The sequence below is a fragment of the Mobula birostris genome, chromosome 24 (genome assembly GCF_030028105.1).
Source record: "Mobula birostris isolate sMobBir1 chromosome 24, sMobBir1.hap1, whole genome shotgun sequence".
In the NCBI taxonomy this organism is placed as follows: domain Eukaryota; kingdom Metazoa; phylum Chordata; class Chondrichthyes; order Myliobatiformes; family Myliobatidae; genus Mobula; species Mobula birostris.
In genome coordinates this window covers 38,547,174-38,561,210 of record NC_092393.1, presented here as the reverse complement: position 1 = coordinate 38,561,210, position 14,037 = coordinate 38,547,174, and the positions used below count along the sequence as shown (strand labels likewise).

General features: G+C 41.1%; 2 protein-coding genes across 6 annotated transcripts in view; both read left to right on the top strand.

Annotated features, from left to right (window-relative positions):
* The window catches only part of rpl38 (ribosomal protein L38), a 259,773-nt gene that overhangs the window by 39,039 nt on the left and 206,697 nt on the right, over nt 1–14,037 (top strand). The window lies entirely within an intron of this gene.
* The window catches only part of LOC140187285 (protein sidekick-2-like), a 971,472-nt gene that overhangs the window by 830,023 nt on the left and 127,412 nt on the right, over nt 1–14,037 (top strand). For 4 of the 5 annotated variants that reach the window (XM_072242443.1, XM_072242442.1, XM_072242441.1 and 1 more), the window contains one exon: nt 1,003–1,128. In XM_072242443.1, coding sequence (XP_072098544.1) covers nt 1,003–1,128 — 126 coding nt within the window. Of the gene's footprint in view, nt 1–1,002; nt 1,129–1,829; nt 1,923–14,037 lie in introns of those variants that run through there. The other variant, XM_072242446.1, reaches the window with a different exon arrangement.

Here is a 14,037-nt window from a genome sequence, read left to right as displayed (position 1 = left end):
AATCTTTCTGCAACTAGGTTGCAATAATTTGTACAGAAAGAATTGGGGAGTATTGTTCTCCTTGAGGACTATGTGCTTTTCTTCTTAAGCTGCTCATTTTGTCCCGTTGCTGCTTTTTCCCAAAGAAAATGGGTTGGCATACAAAAACCCACAACATAAATTGAATTGTACAATTGAATGGCCAACAATTATCACACCCTTCAAAACGAAATATAAAGGTTAATGTACGAGGGGTGAGTGATAAATTCGTGGCCTAAGGTAGAAGGAGTCAATTTTAGAAAACCTAGCACATTTATTTTTCAGCATAGTCCCCTCCTACATGTACACACTTAGTCCAGCAGTCGTGGAGCATACGGATCCCTTCTTTGTAGAAGAGGTCCACAGCAGGGGTGATTGATAAGCTTGTGGCCTAAGGTAGAAGGAGATGAGTTAATAACTTCAAACGTTCTGCATTTTCACTCAAAGAGTTGAACTGCACGTGCATGTAACGAGAGCATCTTGGACCTGCAGGTGATCCACAGCAGGGGTGATTGATAAGTTTGTGGCCTAAGGTAGAAGGAGATGAGTTATACAGCTCTTCTTACATGCACACGCAGTTCAACTCTTTGAGTGAAAATGCAAAAAGTTTGATGTTAATAACTCATCTCCTTCTACCTTAGGCCATGAACTTATCAATCACCCCTGCTGTGGACCACTTCTGGGGGTCCAAGATGCCGACCTACAAAGAAGGGATCCATATGCTCCACGACCGCTGGACTAAGTGTGTACCTGTAGGAAAAATAAATGTGCTAGGTTTTCTAAAATTGACTCCTTCTACCTTAGGCCACGAACTTATCAATCACCCCTCGTATGCTGCCTTATCAAATATAACTTGGCTGCCATATTATTCTCCACATTGTCATGGTGGCCACGCTTTAAAAAGCGCTTGACTTCTTTGGGGTTTCATGGAGGTTAAGAGAGGCCTTATTACATACAATGTATTTCTTCATGCCACTGTTTCAGGTTCTCCAGGCCCCCCAGGTGAGCCATTGATCTACAGGTACGGTTCCGTCATTACTATTCATTGGTCCAGTGGAGACTCCGGAAAAGCACCTATCAGTCGATATGTCATTGAGGCCAGACCATCAGGTGAGAAGTATGACTCATCAAAATGTTTTCTACCTTTCACCTCAGTGACATGATTGAGATCTGCTACTGAATACTTGGGATTTAGTTTGATTAAGTATTTTTGTTCGTTTAAATAACTAATTGTGGATTATGTGTAAAAATATGTTAATTGCATATGTCATCACGCTACCTCATGATACGTGTGCATGCAGCTCGCTTGAAAGTAAGCTCGAAGTTACACCACAATCAAGAGAATCTGCAGATGCTGCAAATCCAAGCAACACACACAATATCTGGAGGAACCAAGCAGGCCAGGCAGCATCTATGAAAAAGAGAACTGTCAAAGTTTCAGGCCAAGACCCTTCATCAGGGCTCTGATGAAGAGTCTCAGCCCGAAACGTCAATTATGCTTTTTCCATAGATGCTGTCTGGCCTGCTGAGTTACTCCAGCATTTTGTGTGTGTTACTCAAAGTATTTCGGACTTCTTGCATCTTCTTATAATTATTCCAATGCTTTGAAGTTACAAAACATAACAGTACGCATATAAAATTTATTACTCTGCATTTCTGGGGATCCATATTTTAATTCCTTGTGACCAACTTAGCATCCAAGCAAAGTGTAACAATAAACATTTCTAAATAAATTCAGAAAAAAAGTTATCAATGATACACAAATCACAATATTAAGTGCATTTATTGATGCAAGATTCTTTGTTTTACAGGAAGGGTACTGAAGTCTTTAAACGGTTAATAGTGTTTCGCTAAACCAACATCTGTTTTTAAGTACTTGTTTAATTAAATTTTCCAGGAATGTTTCCATCTTGTTTCCATGTTGTTTTTTTTCAATCTTTAAGTTACATAAATTACCCCTATCACTTAATTTTACAATGTTGTCATTACACTGGGCAGTATTAAGTAACAATAAAAAACAAATGTAAAAGACTTTTTTAAAAGCATTGCAAATAAAATACAGATCTGTCATGCTGATTAAATAACTGGACATGGTAAAAGCTTATATCTTGAATCTAATCTTACTATGAGCAACATTCATCTAGACTTTGTCAAAAATCCCATTAATTAACTCAAATATTTTTTTCTTGCTTTGGGGTATGGTAAACAGGCTGAGAACACTCACTCCAAATAGTTTTTGAAACCTTTTCACCAATTAAATCCTTCACAGATTAGGAGTGGGACCAAGTATGTTCACATCATATGGACGAATTGTTTTCAGTGCTGCTGAACGAAGTCCTTAAAAGGTGCATGGAAATGTATCCTCTGTGTCATGCACTAAACATAGAACTGTGGCTGGGGCCAGAAGTTATACTCATAGAACCAAATTTCAGGAGAGGAGCACTATTTGTAATTGCTGATACATGTGAGACAAACGTATAAATTGCAGGTAATAATTAGCTTCTCAGGCAGCGTCCATGGAGAGAAAAACAGACAAAACCTTTTATATTCAATGATCAGCACCAGCGACCCAGATTCAATCCTTATCTCAGGTGCTGTCTGTGAAGAGTTTGCAGTTTTGCCCTGTCACTTGGTGGATTTCCTCAGGGTGTTCCAGTTCCCTCCCACAACCCAAAAGGATGCTACTTAGTTGTTTTAGGAATGCTTACAAAATACTGGAGGAACTCAGCAGGCCAGGCAGCATCTATGGATAAAAGTACAGTCGATGTTTCGGGCTGAGACCCTTCATCAGGACTGGAAAAAAGAGATGAGAGGTCAGAGTAAGAAGCTTGGGAGAGGGGAGGAAGAAGTACAAAGTGGTAGCTGACAGGTGAAACTGGGAGAGGTGAAGGGGTGAAGTAAAGAGCTGGGAAGTTGACTGGTGAAAGAGATAAAGGACTGGAGAAGGGGAAATCTGATAGGGGAACACAGAAGGCCACGGAAGAAGGGGAAGGGGTGGAGCACCAGAGGGAGATGATGGGCAGATAAGGAGATAAGGTGAGAGAGGGAAATGGAAATTGGGAATGGTGAAGGGGGGGGGCAATTACCAGGAGTTCGAGAAATCGATGTTCATGCCATCAGGTTGGAGGCTACCCAAATGGAATATAAGGTGTTGCTCCTCCACCCTGAGTGTGGCCTCATCGCAGCAGTAGAGGAGGCCATGGACTGACATGTCGGAATCGGAATGGGAAGTAGAATTGAAATGTATGGCCACCATGAGATCCCACTTATTCTGGCGGATGGAGATTAGGTGCTCAGCAAAGCGGTCTCCCAATCTGCACCGGTTCTCTCCAGGTCTTCTGTTTGTGATTGACTACCTAGCTGATTGCCCACTGCATTTTGTCCTTGATGTAAGTTAATGACAAAAGGAAGCTGATGGACAACTGTGGGAGTGAATAAGTTGCAGAGGTAAATGGAATGGAACCAATGGAATTGCCTCTGTGGGAATTGGTATAAAACCAATGAGCCAAGCAGCTTCCTCCTCTGTGACAGGAGGTATAATTATAATGTCTGTGCGGGTTCTTATTTTAGCTGCATGAAGTGCCAGGATTGTACTGAAACACTAGAACTGCTAAAACATTTACATCATGTTTATTCCACTCTCTCCATCTGCACTGCAAACCTCAGATGTCTGCATACATACACCTCAGCTTCTTTTTCTTTTTATAATTAAAGAATGATTTACACAATCTCACTGTTTACCTCTCTGAAGGTTTGCTGATGCTCTGATTTTCTCAAAGTGACTTTGTCAGTGTCAAATCTACTTCTTGATTCCACTTCAGCTTATTTAATAAAGAAATTATTTTAAGTTAGACACAACAGACAATGGGGTCTGTTGGAGTTTTGCAGGAATTGATGGAAAGAAATAGGATGCAGGGAAACAAATGAGGCAGCATTCTGGATCCAGAGGGGAATACTGGAGGACATCCTGCCAGGTTCTTGCAACCTGGGTGGACGAAAGCAAAACTGCGGACTGTGTGAGCAAACTGTCCACAACATGGTGTAGGGAACCCTTCAAGATGAAGGACTGGAAAGGACTGAGGTGGTAGCAAGCAGCAGGATAAGTACTATTCTCTGTAGCTGCTAACATAATCCTGCAAACTGTGTTGCCTGCCAAGTGCCAGGGTTAAGGAAACTTCCTTGGGACTGGAGAGGAAATTGCAATGGGAGGGGAAACATACGGTTTCTATGGTTCATGCAAGAATGAATGACAGAGACAGTACAAGGAAGGAAGTTCTGCTGAAAGAGTATGAGCAGTAAGGATCCAAGGTGAAAGCCAAAGCTACAAATACGAAAATGCTTGGATTATGCTCTGAGCTATGCACAAATTGGCATGGGGTAAATACCAATTAAATGCAGAGCTCAGAGATCGTATGGGAAAAATAGATGTCATGTTATAGGGACAGTCACCAGCAAGGGCGAAGAGAGAAATGTTATTTTGGAACAAGCATTACTTGAATCAGGCTGTGATCTGGTGATAACCAGAGATTTAGATAAGACTTCAAACTAAAATGCTGCAAGGATTGGGGAAAAGGGTCAATTCCGATAAAGGTAAATTTAGAAAATTATAGAACAGAAACAAGGCAATGGGTACAAGATACAAAATGGAAAATGACAAGAGTCTGTCTGTAAAGAAAAGTGCAATCTCTAAATACAGTGCATATTGAGTCTACATAGAGTCTACCTTTAATTCAAGTCAGAGTAGAGAAAAATGGTAAAAAGACAAAATCAAAGGCTCTTTGTTTGAATGCTTGCAACAATCACAACAGTGTAAAGTAAAAACACAGTTTGAAATTAACATATAAACAGAGGCATGGTTGCAAAGTGATCAGGCATGGGAACTAAATCTTACAGAATACTTATTTCTTGGAAGAAATAAGCAAAATGGAAAAAGTGGTAAAGTGGCCCTGATTTTCAAGATTGGGTTAAAGGCAGTAGAGAGAAAGGATCCTAGTGCAGGAAATCAAGTGAAGCGAAGAAACAGCAAGGAACAGGAAACATTAGAGGGAGTTGTACATAGGCACCAGATGGTAGGCACAGAATTAATCAGGAAATTGGATGTGAATGTAACGAAAGTGATATAGAAATCATAGGGGACTTTAACCTGTGTGTAGCCAAGTTAGAGAAAGTGTGGAGAATGAATTCATGGAGTGTATAGCAGATTAATATGTTCTGGAACTAATGAGGGAACAGACTATTTGAGATCCAATAATGTGAAAGAGTTAATTGATGATGTGGTAGTTGAGAGGCCTTTCGGAAATAGTGATAGAATTTTATGTACAAGTTGAAAGTAATTTAGTTTGGTCTGAAACCAGGTTTTTAAATCTGAATTAAAACAAATTATGAAGGTATATGTTGTGAGTTGACTATGGTAACTGGGAAAAGGCATGGCAGGAAACAAGCAGTGCCTAAAAAGTAAAAAAAACTGTATAGTTGCAAGCAAAGCTATATCATTTTGAGGTATAAAAAGCTGAAATATGATCCAGTCAGGGATATCAATAGAAGTTAAAGACAGCAACAAATCAAAGGAAAAAAAAAGCTTATAATGCGACAAAAACCAGAAAGCCAGACAGTTGGAAATATTTCAGGATTCAGCAAAGGAGAACCTAGCCATCGGTAGGGGATGGGGAAGTGGAAATCAAGAATAATCTTGCAAAAACAAACCTGACCGTAAAAGTTACTATCAGTATGTAAAAAGTTAAAATTACTATGGGTCCCTGAATGAGTGAAGCAGAAATTATTTTAGAAAATAACAGAAGGTTCAAGAGTATCCAATACTTCCTATCAGCCTTCATAAATGAAGACACAGGAAACCTCACAGAAGTAAATGGAGAACTACTGCTTTGGAATAAAGGAAGAGTTTAAAGAAATTAGCATAAGGAAAACTTAACATCTTATGATTTTGATGAAGATGACTTTGATATAGAGCATGCACTGGTAGTCAACTTCAGGATGATGTGAGATTTAAGGGGAACTTGCAGGCAAAGGTATTTGAATGCAGTTGTTGCCTTCATTCTCCTTGTTACCAGAAGTCACAGGTTTCAGAGGTACCGTCAAGTAGGCTTGGCGAGGAACTAGCGTACATGTTGGAGATGGTTAACACTGCACCCACACATGCACTGGTTGTGCAGAGAACAAATACTTTGGGAGATCAATGTGCTACCAGTCTAGTGCATTGTTTTTCCTTCTCTGTCGTAAAGTAATGTGGACGATATTGAGCTTCTTGAGAAATGTCAGCTCTGTACTTACCTGGGCAAGTAAAGATTCTACATTGCATTCCTGATTTGTGCCTTGTAGATGCTAGAAAAGCTTTAAGGTGTCAGAAGGAGAGCCAGTCACTTCTGGATATCCGGCCTTTCACCTGCTATCCTAGTCTTGCTATTTATATAGTTAGTCCTGTTGAGGTTCTGGTTAATGGTGACTCCCAGAATGTTGATGATATATGACACAGTGATAGTAATGCCATTGAATTTCAAGAGCAGTAACTATACTCCTGTGCAATGAACAGGATTTGATAAGTGATCTTGAAGTAAAGGAGCCATTAGGAGGTAGTGACCATAATATGATAAGTTTTTATCTACAAGTTGAGAGGGATAAGGGCAGATCTGAAGTGTCAGTATTGCAGTTGAACAAAGGAGACTATGGTGCCATGAGGGAGGAGCTGGCCAAAGTTGACTGGTTGGATATCCTAGCAGAAAAGACAGTGGAACAGCAATGGCAGGTATTCTTGGGAATAATGCACAAGGTGCAAAATCAGTTCATCCCCCGGAGAAGGAAGGAGTCAAAGGGGGGAAAGTGGCCACAGTGGTTGACAAAGGAAGTCAGAGATAGCATAGCATTAAAAAAGAAGTATAACAGAGCTAAGGTGAGTGGGAAGACGGATGATTGGGAAATTTTTAAGGAGCAACAGGACTTAACTAAAAAGGCAACACGGGGAGAAAAAATGAGGTATAAATGCGAGTTAGCTAGGAATATAAAGGAGGATAGCAAACGTTTTTTTAGGTATGTGAAGAGAATGAAGATAGTTAAGAACAATGTTGGGCCCTTGAAGAATGAATTGGGAGAAATTGTTATGGGAAACAGAGAAATGGCAGAGGAATTTAATAAGTATTTTGGATCTGTCTTCACTAGGGAACACACAAGCAATCTCCCAGATGTATGGATGGGCCAAGGACATAGGGTAGCAGAGGAACTGAAACAGATTGACATTAGGAAGGAAATGGTGATGAGTAGACTGATGGGACTGAAGGCTAACAAATCCCCAGGTCCAGATGGTCTGCATCCTAGGGTACTAAAGGAGGTGGCTCTGGAAATTGCGGATGCATTGGTGATCATTTTCCAATGTTCCTTATGTTCCTGAGGATTGGCGAATGGCTAATGTTATCCCACTTTTTAAGAAAGGAGGGAGGGAGAAAACAGAGAACTATCGCCCTGTTAGCCTAACATCAGTAGTGGGGAAGATGCTAGAGTCCATTATTAAAGATGAAATAGCGGCATATCTTGATAGCAATGATAAGATTGGGCTGAGCCAGCATGGATTTACCAAGGGCAATTCATGCTTGACTAATCTATTGGAGTTTTTCGAGGATGTAACCAGGAAGATAGACGCGGGAGATCCAGTGGATGTGGTGTACCTTGACTTTCAGAAGGCATTTGATAAGGTACCACATAGGAGATTGGTAGGTAAAATCAGAGCTCATGGCATTGGGGGAAGGATATTGACATGGATAGAAAACTGGTTGGCAGATAGAAAGCAAAGGGTAGCAGTGAATGGGTGTTTCTCGGAATGGCAGGTAGTGACTAGTGGGGTGCCACAGGGCTTGGTATTGGGACCACAGCTGTTTACGATTTACGTCAATGATTTAGAGGAAGGCATTGTGAATAACATGAGCAAGTTTGCTGATGATACTAAGCTGGGTGACAGTGTGACATGCGATGAGGATGTTAGGAGAATTCAAGGTGACTTGGATAGGCTGGGTGAGTGGACAGAAACTTGGCAGATGGCGTTTAATGTGAATAAGTGTGAAGTTATTCACTTTGGGAGCAGGAACAGGAAGGCAGATTATTATCTGAATGGTGTGGAATTACGTAAGGGAGAAATACAAAGAGATCTAGGAGTACTTGTTCATCAGTCTCTGAAGGTGAATGAGCAAGTGCAGCAGGCAGTGAAGAAGGCTAATGGAATGTTGGCCTTTATTACAAAGGGAATTGAGTACAAGAGCAAGGAAATCCTTTTGCATTTGTACAGGGCCCTGGTGAGACAACACCTGGAGTATTGTGTGCAGCTTTGGTCTCCAGGGTTAAGGAAGGACATCCTGGCTGTGGAGGAGGTGCAGCGTAGGTTCACTAAGTTAATTCGTGGGATGTCCGGACTGTCTTACGCAGAGAGGTTAGAGAGACTGGGCTTGTACACGCTGGAATTAAGGAGATTGAGGGGGGATCTGATTGAGACATATAAGATTATTAAGGGATTGGACAAGATAGAGGCAGGAAATATGTTCCAGATGCTGGGAGAGTCCAGTACCAGAGGGCATGGTTTAAGAATAGGAGGTAGGTCATTTAGGACAGAGTTGAGGAGGAACTTCTTCTCCCAGAGAGTTGTGGAGGTGTGGAACGCGCTGCCTCAGAAGGCAGTGGAGGCCAATTCTCTGGATGCTTTCAAGAAGGAGCTAGATAGGTATCTTATGGATAGGGGAATCAAGGGTTATGGGGACAAGGCAGGAACCGGGTACTGATAGTAGGTGATCAGCCATGATCTCAGAATGGCGGTGCAGGCTCGAAGGGCCGAATGGTCTACTTCTGCACCTATTGTCTATATATCTTCTCTGCTGGAGGTATTCTACGCTTGGCACTTCTGTGGGGCAAAAATTATTTGCTGCTTATTACTCCATGCCTGAATGTTGTCTCAGTCTTGCAGCTTTATTTGCTGTGGAGTTATGAGTGGTGAGGGGAAGGTCATTAATGAAGTGACTAAAGATGGTTAAGCCCAGGACACAGCCCTGAGGAACACCAGTAGTTAGAGTCTGGGATAAAATAATTGTGCTCTGACAGTCATGGACATCTCCTTTTGTGAGATACAACACCAGTCATTACAGTGTTTTCCTGTCATTGCCGATTGCCTTTAGTATTACGAGGGTGCCTCATTGACTTAATGTCAAGAGCAGACAATCTAACCTTTTAGTCCATGAGTGACCAAAGAATCTGATGAGATATGGAGTCGAGTGGCCCTGGGCATCAGTGAGCAGGGTGTACCTGAGCAAATGCTTCTTCATGGCATAATCGATGACTACTTATATCACTTTGCTAATGATTAATGATTGCACGGTTGTTAGCTCGATTGTATTTGTCCTGCTTTTTGTGAACCAAGCATACTTTCTATATTTTCTGATAGGTGCCTGCGTTGTACTGGACCAGTTTGTCTAGAGGCTGGTCCGGTGCTGGAGTAGGTTATCTGTACTATGTGTGGGATATTGCTTAGTCCCATAGTCTCTGCTCTATCTGATCTTCTTTGCCATTTTTGACATTAGATGGAGGTTGGACACTGGGTTCTGTGATGGTCCAAATCTCAGGAGCAAGCCTATTGGATCATGTACGTGGCATGTCTGGTTAAATGTGGCGGCAAATGTTTCAATCATGTCTTCAGCATCACGTGCTGGACCCAATATTTTTGAGGACAGGGATGTACTTGGAGCATCCTTCTTCTGTTAGCTGTTTACCACCATTCGTGATCGGATATATCAAGCATGAGGTTACGTATTTTGGTATCATACATTTCTTCTGCTGATGATGGTCCACACATGAGTGCCCAGTTTGCTGTGAGCCTCTCCCATTGGAGGGCAAGATTACTATAAGGAATGCAAAATGGCTTGCTGGAATCACCCTTCTACTTGAGTCCTGGCATGTCCAATCCTCCATTTTAAAGTTCTCATCCATTTCTTCACATCCCGCCATGGTTTCACCATGGTTTTGCAGTTCCCTGTTTTTGTAATTTCCTTCAATTTCACAATCCCTGACCTATCTGTGCTTCCTGATTTCAAAAGGAAGCATGCGGTCTGCATTGTTTTTCTGTTAACCACATAGCACACCTTCCTTATAGTGATGTCTACAATCATTAAGTGTACGAACTGTAACCAAAGAGATAAGGTGGCATGAACTCATCTTCTCCCTTCCAAGCCTTTCACTTATTACCTTAAATCTGTATAACTGGTTTTCAACTTTTTGTATTGCCCCTCTGGACATATTTTTTTTACACTTTAACTAATTCTCTCTTTGGCCTCTATTATTTTAAAGAAATCAACTTCCACCTGGCCCTCATACCAAAAATTGCTCAGTTACGGGAATAAAGCTCGTGCATCCCCACTCCGTCCACTCAAGTGCCTCATATCCTCCTCATAATGTGGTGACCAGAACTGTGCACAATACTCTCAAGTTTTAAAATCATTTAACTTTCATGTTCTTATACTCTACCACTTTGCTAATAAATGTTAGTCTCCTGTATAGCTTCTGAATCTTTTTGCCTGCCTTCCTTGTTTCTTTCAGGCATCTGTGGATATTTGTTTCAGTTTGGAACATAGAACATTAAACAGTACAACACAATACAGGCCCTGTGGACCACTTTTTTGTGCCAACCTTTTAACCTACTCCAAGGTCAATCTAAGCCCTTCCCTCCACATAGCCTTCATTTTTCTTTCATCCATGTGACTATCTAAGAGTCTCTTAAATCTCTCTTGCACATCTGCCTCTACCTCCACACCCAGCAGTGCATTCGGAATCAGAATCAGGTTTAATATCACTGGCATATGTCGTGAAACTTGTTGTTTTGCGGCAGCAGTACATCACAGAACATAATAATAAAAGAATTATACATTACAATAGGAAATACCCATTAAAATGAATGAAATAAGTGGTGCAAAAAGAGAACAAATGAAAGAAAGAGAGTGAGGGAGCGTATAGGTGGTATAGTGTAGATTGAGAAATCTGATGATGGAGAGGAAGAAGCTGTTCCTGAAATGTTGAGTCTGTGTTTTAAGGGTCGTGCGCCACCTCCTTGATGGTAGCAATGAGAAGAGAGCGTGTTCTGGGAGATGGGGGTCCTTAATGATGGTCCTTTTTGAGACATCACCTTTGGAAGGTGTCCTCAATGCAGGGGAGGCTAGTGCCCATGATGGAGCTGGCTGAGTTTACAACTTTCTGCAGCTTTTTCCAATCCTGTGCCATGCCCCTCCATACCAGACAGTGGTGTAAGGAGATAGAATGCTCTCCGTGGTACAACTGTAGAAATTTGTGAGAGTCTTTAGTGACAGATGAAGACTAACACATCACATGCCTTCTTAACCACCCTGTCAATTTGTACATAAACTTTGAGGGATATATGGATGTGCACCCCAAGGTCACTCTGTTCCTGTACACTGCTAAGAATTATACCATTAGCTCTGCCATCAAGTACAACCATCCAAAGTTTACCACTTCATACTTTCCTGTATTGAACTCCAACTGCCAATTCTCAACCCAGCTCTGCATCCTATCAATATCCTATCGTAACCTGTGACAATCTTCTACACTAGCCGGACCACCACAAACCTATCTGTCATCTAGAAACTTATGACCCAACCCTTCCACTTACTCATCTAAGACACAAGTAAAAGTTACAAAGTGCAGTGGTCCCAGAAGAGATCCCTGTGGAATATCTCCAGGCAGGATACACTCTATCTACTACCGCCCTCTGTCTTCTGTGGGCAAACCAATTCCGTATCCATGCAGCCAAGTCTCCCTGAATCTTATGCCTCCTGACTTTCAGAATGAACCTGCCACAGAGAACCTTGTCAAAAACCTTACTAAAATCCATATACACCACATCCACTGCCCTATCTTCATTGATTTGTTTTGTTACTTCCTCAAGAAAGTCAATCAGGCTCGTGAGGCATGACCTGCCCCTCACAAAGCCATGCTGATTATCCCCAATCAAACTATGCTTCTCCGAATGCTCATAAATCCTTTCTATAAGAATCCACTCCAATAGCATGTCCACCCCTAATGTAAGCTTCATTGGTCTATAATTTCTATTTTTATCCCTAATGCCTCTCTTGAACAAAGGAGGTACCACCCTCCAGTCTTCTACTACTATTCTTGCAGCCACTGAAGATGAGAGTTTATTGAGTCATTGTAGCTGCTTTCTATGTTATTTTCATTGAAGAAACTGACAAAAGCATTACTTTCCATTGGATGTCTGAATGGTCTGTCTTGGTAGTCCTATTATGGTATTTCCTTTGCTCGATCAAAATCAGAATCAAAATTACTTTATTGGCAGTATTTAAAACATACCAGAATTGATTGTGGTTCAGTGCCAAGCATAAAAGACGGGAGCATACCATAACAGACAACACAATAGCAACCAACAGTTTCCAAGGCAGCCATAAGCAATCAACAATTAGTACAATGATCACATGTACAAACATCAATAATCAAACTTAATTAAATGTGATCATATGAACAGAATCAATAATTATCAACAGAACAAAGATGAGATAAAACTTCACTTATCCCAAAGGAAATTATTGTTGAAAGGTTGGTCTGTCAGAAATATATACTTTAAAACATAAAATGTAAGCATTGGGGAATGAAAAAGAATACAAAATGTATATTAAAAAGTAGTAGTGCAAAATACAGATGTGCAATAAAACCATATACTTATATACTTAAGGAGGAAAGGTTGTAGAGTCTTATAGACACAGGGAGAAAGGATCTCCTGTGGCGTTCAGTGGTGCACCTCGGTGGAATCAGTTTGTGCCCCTCTGTTTGTCCAGTATGCCATGGAGGGGTTGAGAGGAACCGTCCATAATGCCCCATAGCTTCTGCAGCAGGAAAGAACACTCAACAGATGTTGTGCAGGGACATTTAGGGTATTACACCTGAGTGAATTTTGTTGAGAAGCTACAGCAAAGAAGCTTCGGAGATTACATGTGGTCCTAGTGGTGATGGACTTGTCATGTCTCCCTGATGGTAATTTGGTGAAAAAACAACTGCTAGGGTGGGTGAAGTCAGCAATAATTTTTTCAGCTCCTTTCTTCGCTCTGGCGATGAGCAGGTCTTTGAAAGTCTGTAGCTGACAGCCAATCATCTCCTCTGCTAAGTGGGCCACTCGCCACAACCTGAACTTGGAGAGAGAGAGGAGACAGCAAGAAACCAAATGGTGATAGAGATGGTCAGTCTCAACGATAGCTGAGTAAAAATTCATCAAGATATGCCCTGAGATGTTAAGTTTCCTACACTGGCATAGGAAAAAAATCCTACCCTATATCCACGCTGGAATTGGCTGATCATACCTGTTTCAGAAGTACACTTCATTTTCAGCAGTTGGAATCAGCTGCACATTGAATTTCAGTCTGAGATTCAAGTCACTGAAGTCATTATAGGTTGATAGCAGACATTAATCTCTATGCAGACACAAGAGACAGCAGATACTGAGAGTTGGAGCAAGAACCAAACTGCTGGAAGGAAGCAGCAGATCCAGTTCAGATTAAGGGTTTGGACTCAAAACAGCGACTGTACATTTCCCTCTACAGATGTCTGATATGTTGAATTTCTCCAGCACTTTTCTTCTTGCACCAATAACCAAAGAAAGATTTCTACCTCTGTGGTCTCCTGACTGGAAGAATGCTGGTGGCAGAGTGTTGGGTGTGGGGGAAGAGTTCTTTGGACACTCAAATCCACAATAAAAGGTGAATGTGCAATTTTTATTTTGTTTCATTATATTACCTGTGAACAATGAGACTGGAAAAACTTCATAGAATTATAATGAGTTAACTTGTCAAAAGAACACTGAAGTGTGACCGACCTATTAACCGTAACTGCTGTTGAGACATGTTTTAATTCTTTTTAATTAGTAATTCAAAGCTGCAGAAACTTAAAATGACTAATATTATAAAGTGTTCCATGGTTGGTAGAGTAATGACATAATAGCTTTCCTTACTCTCTACATCT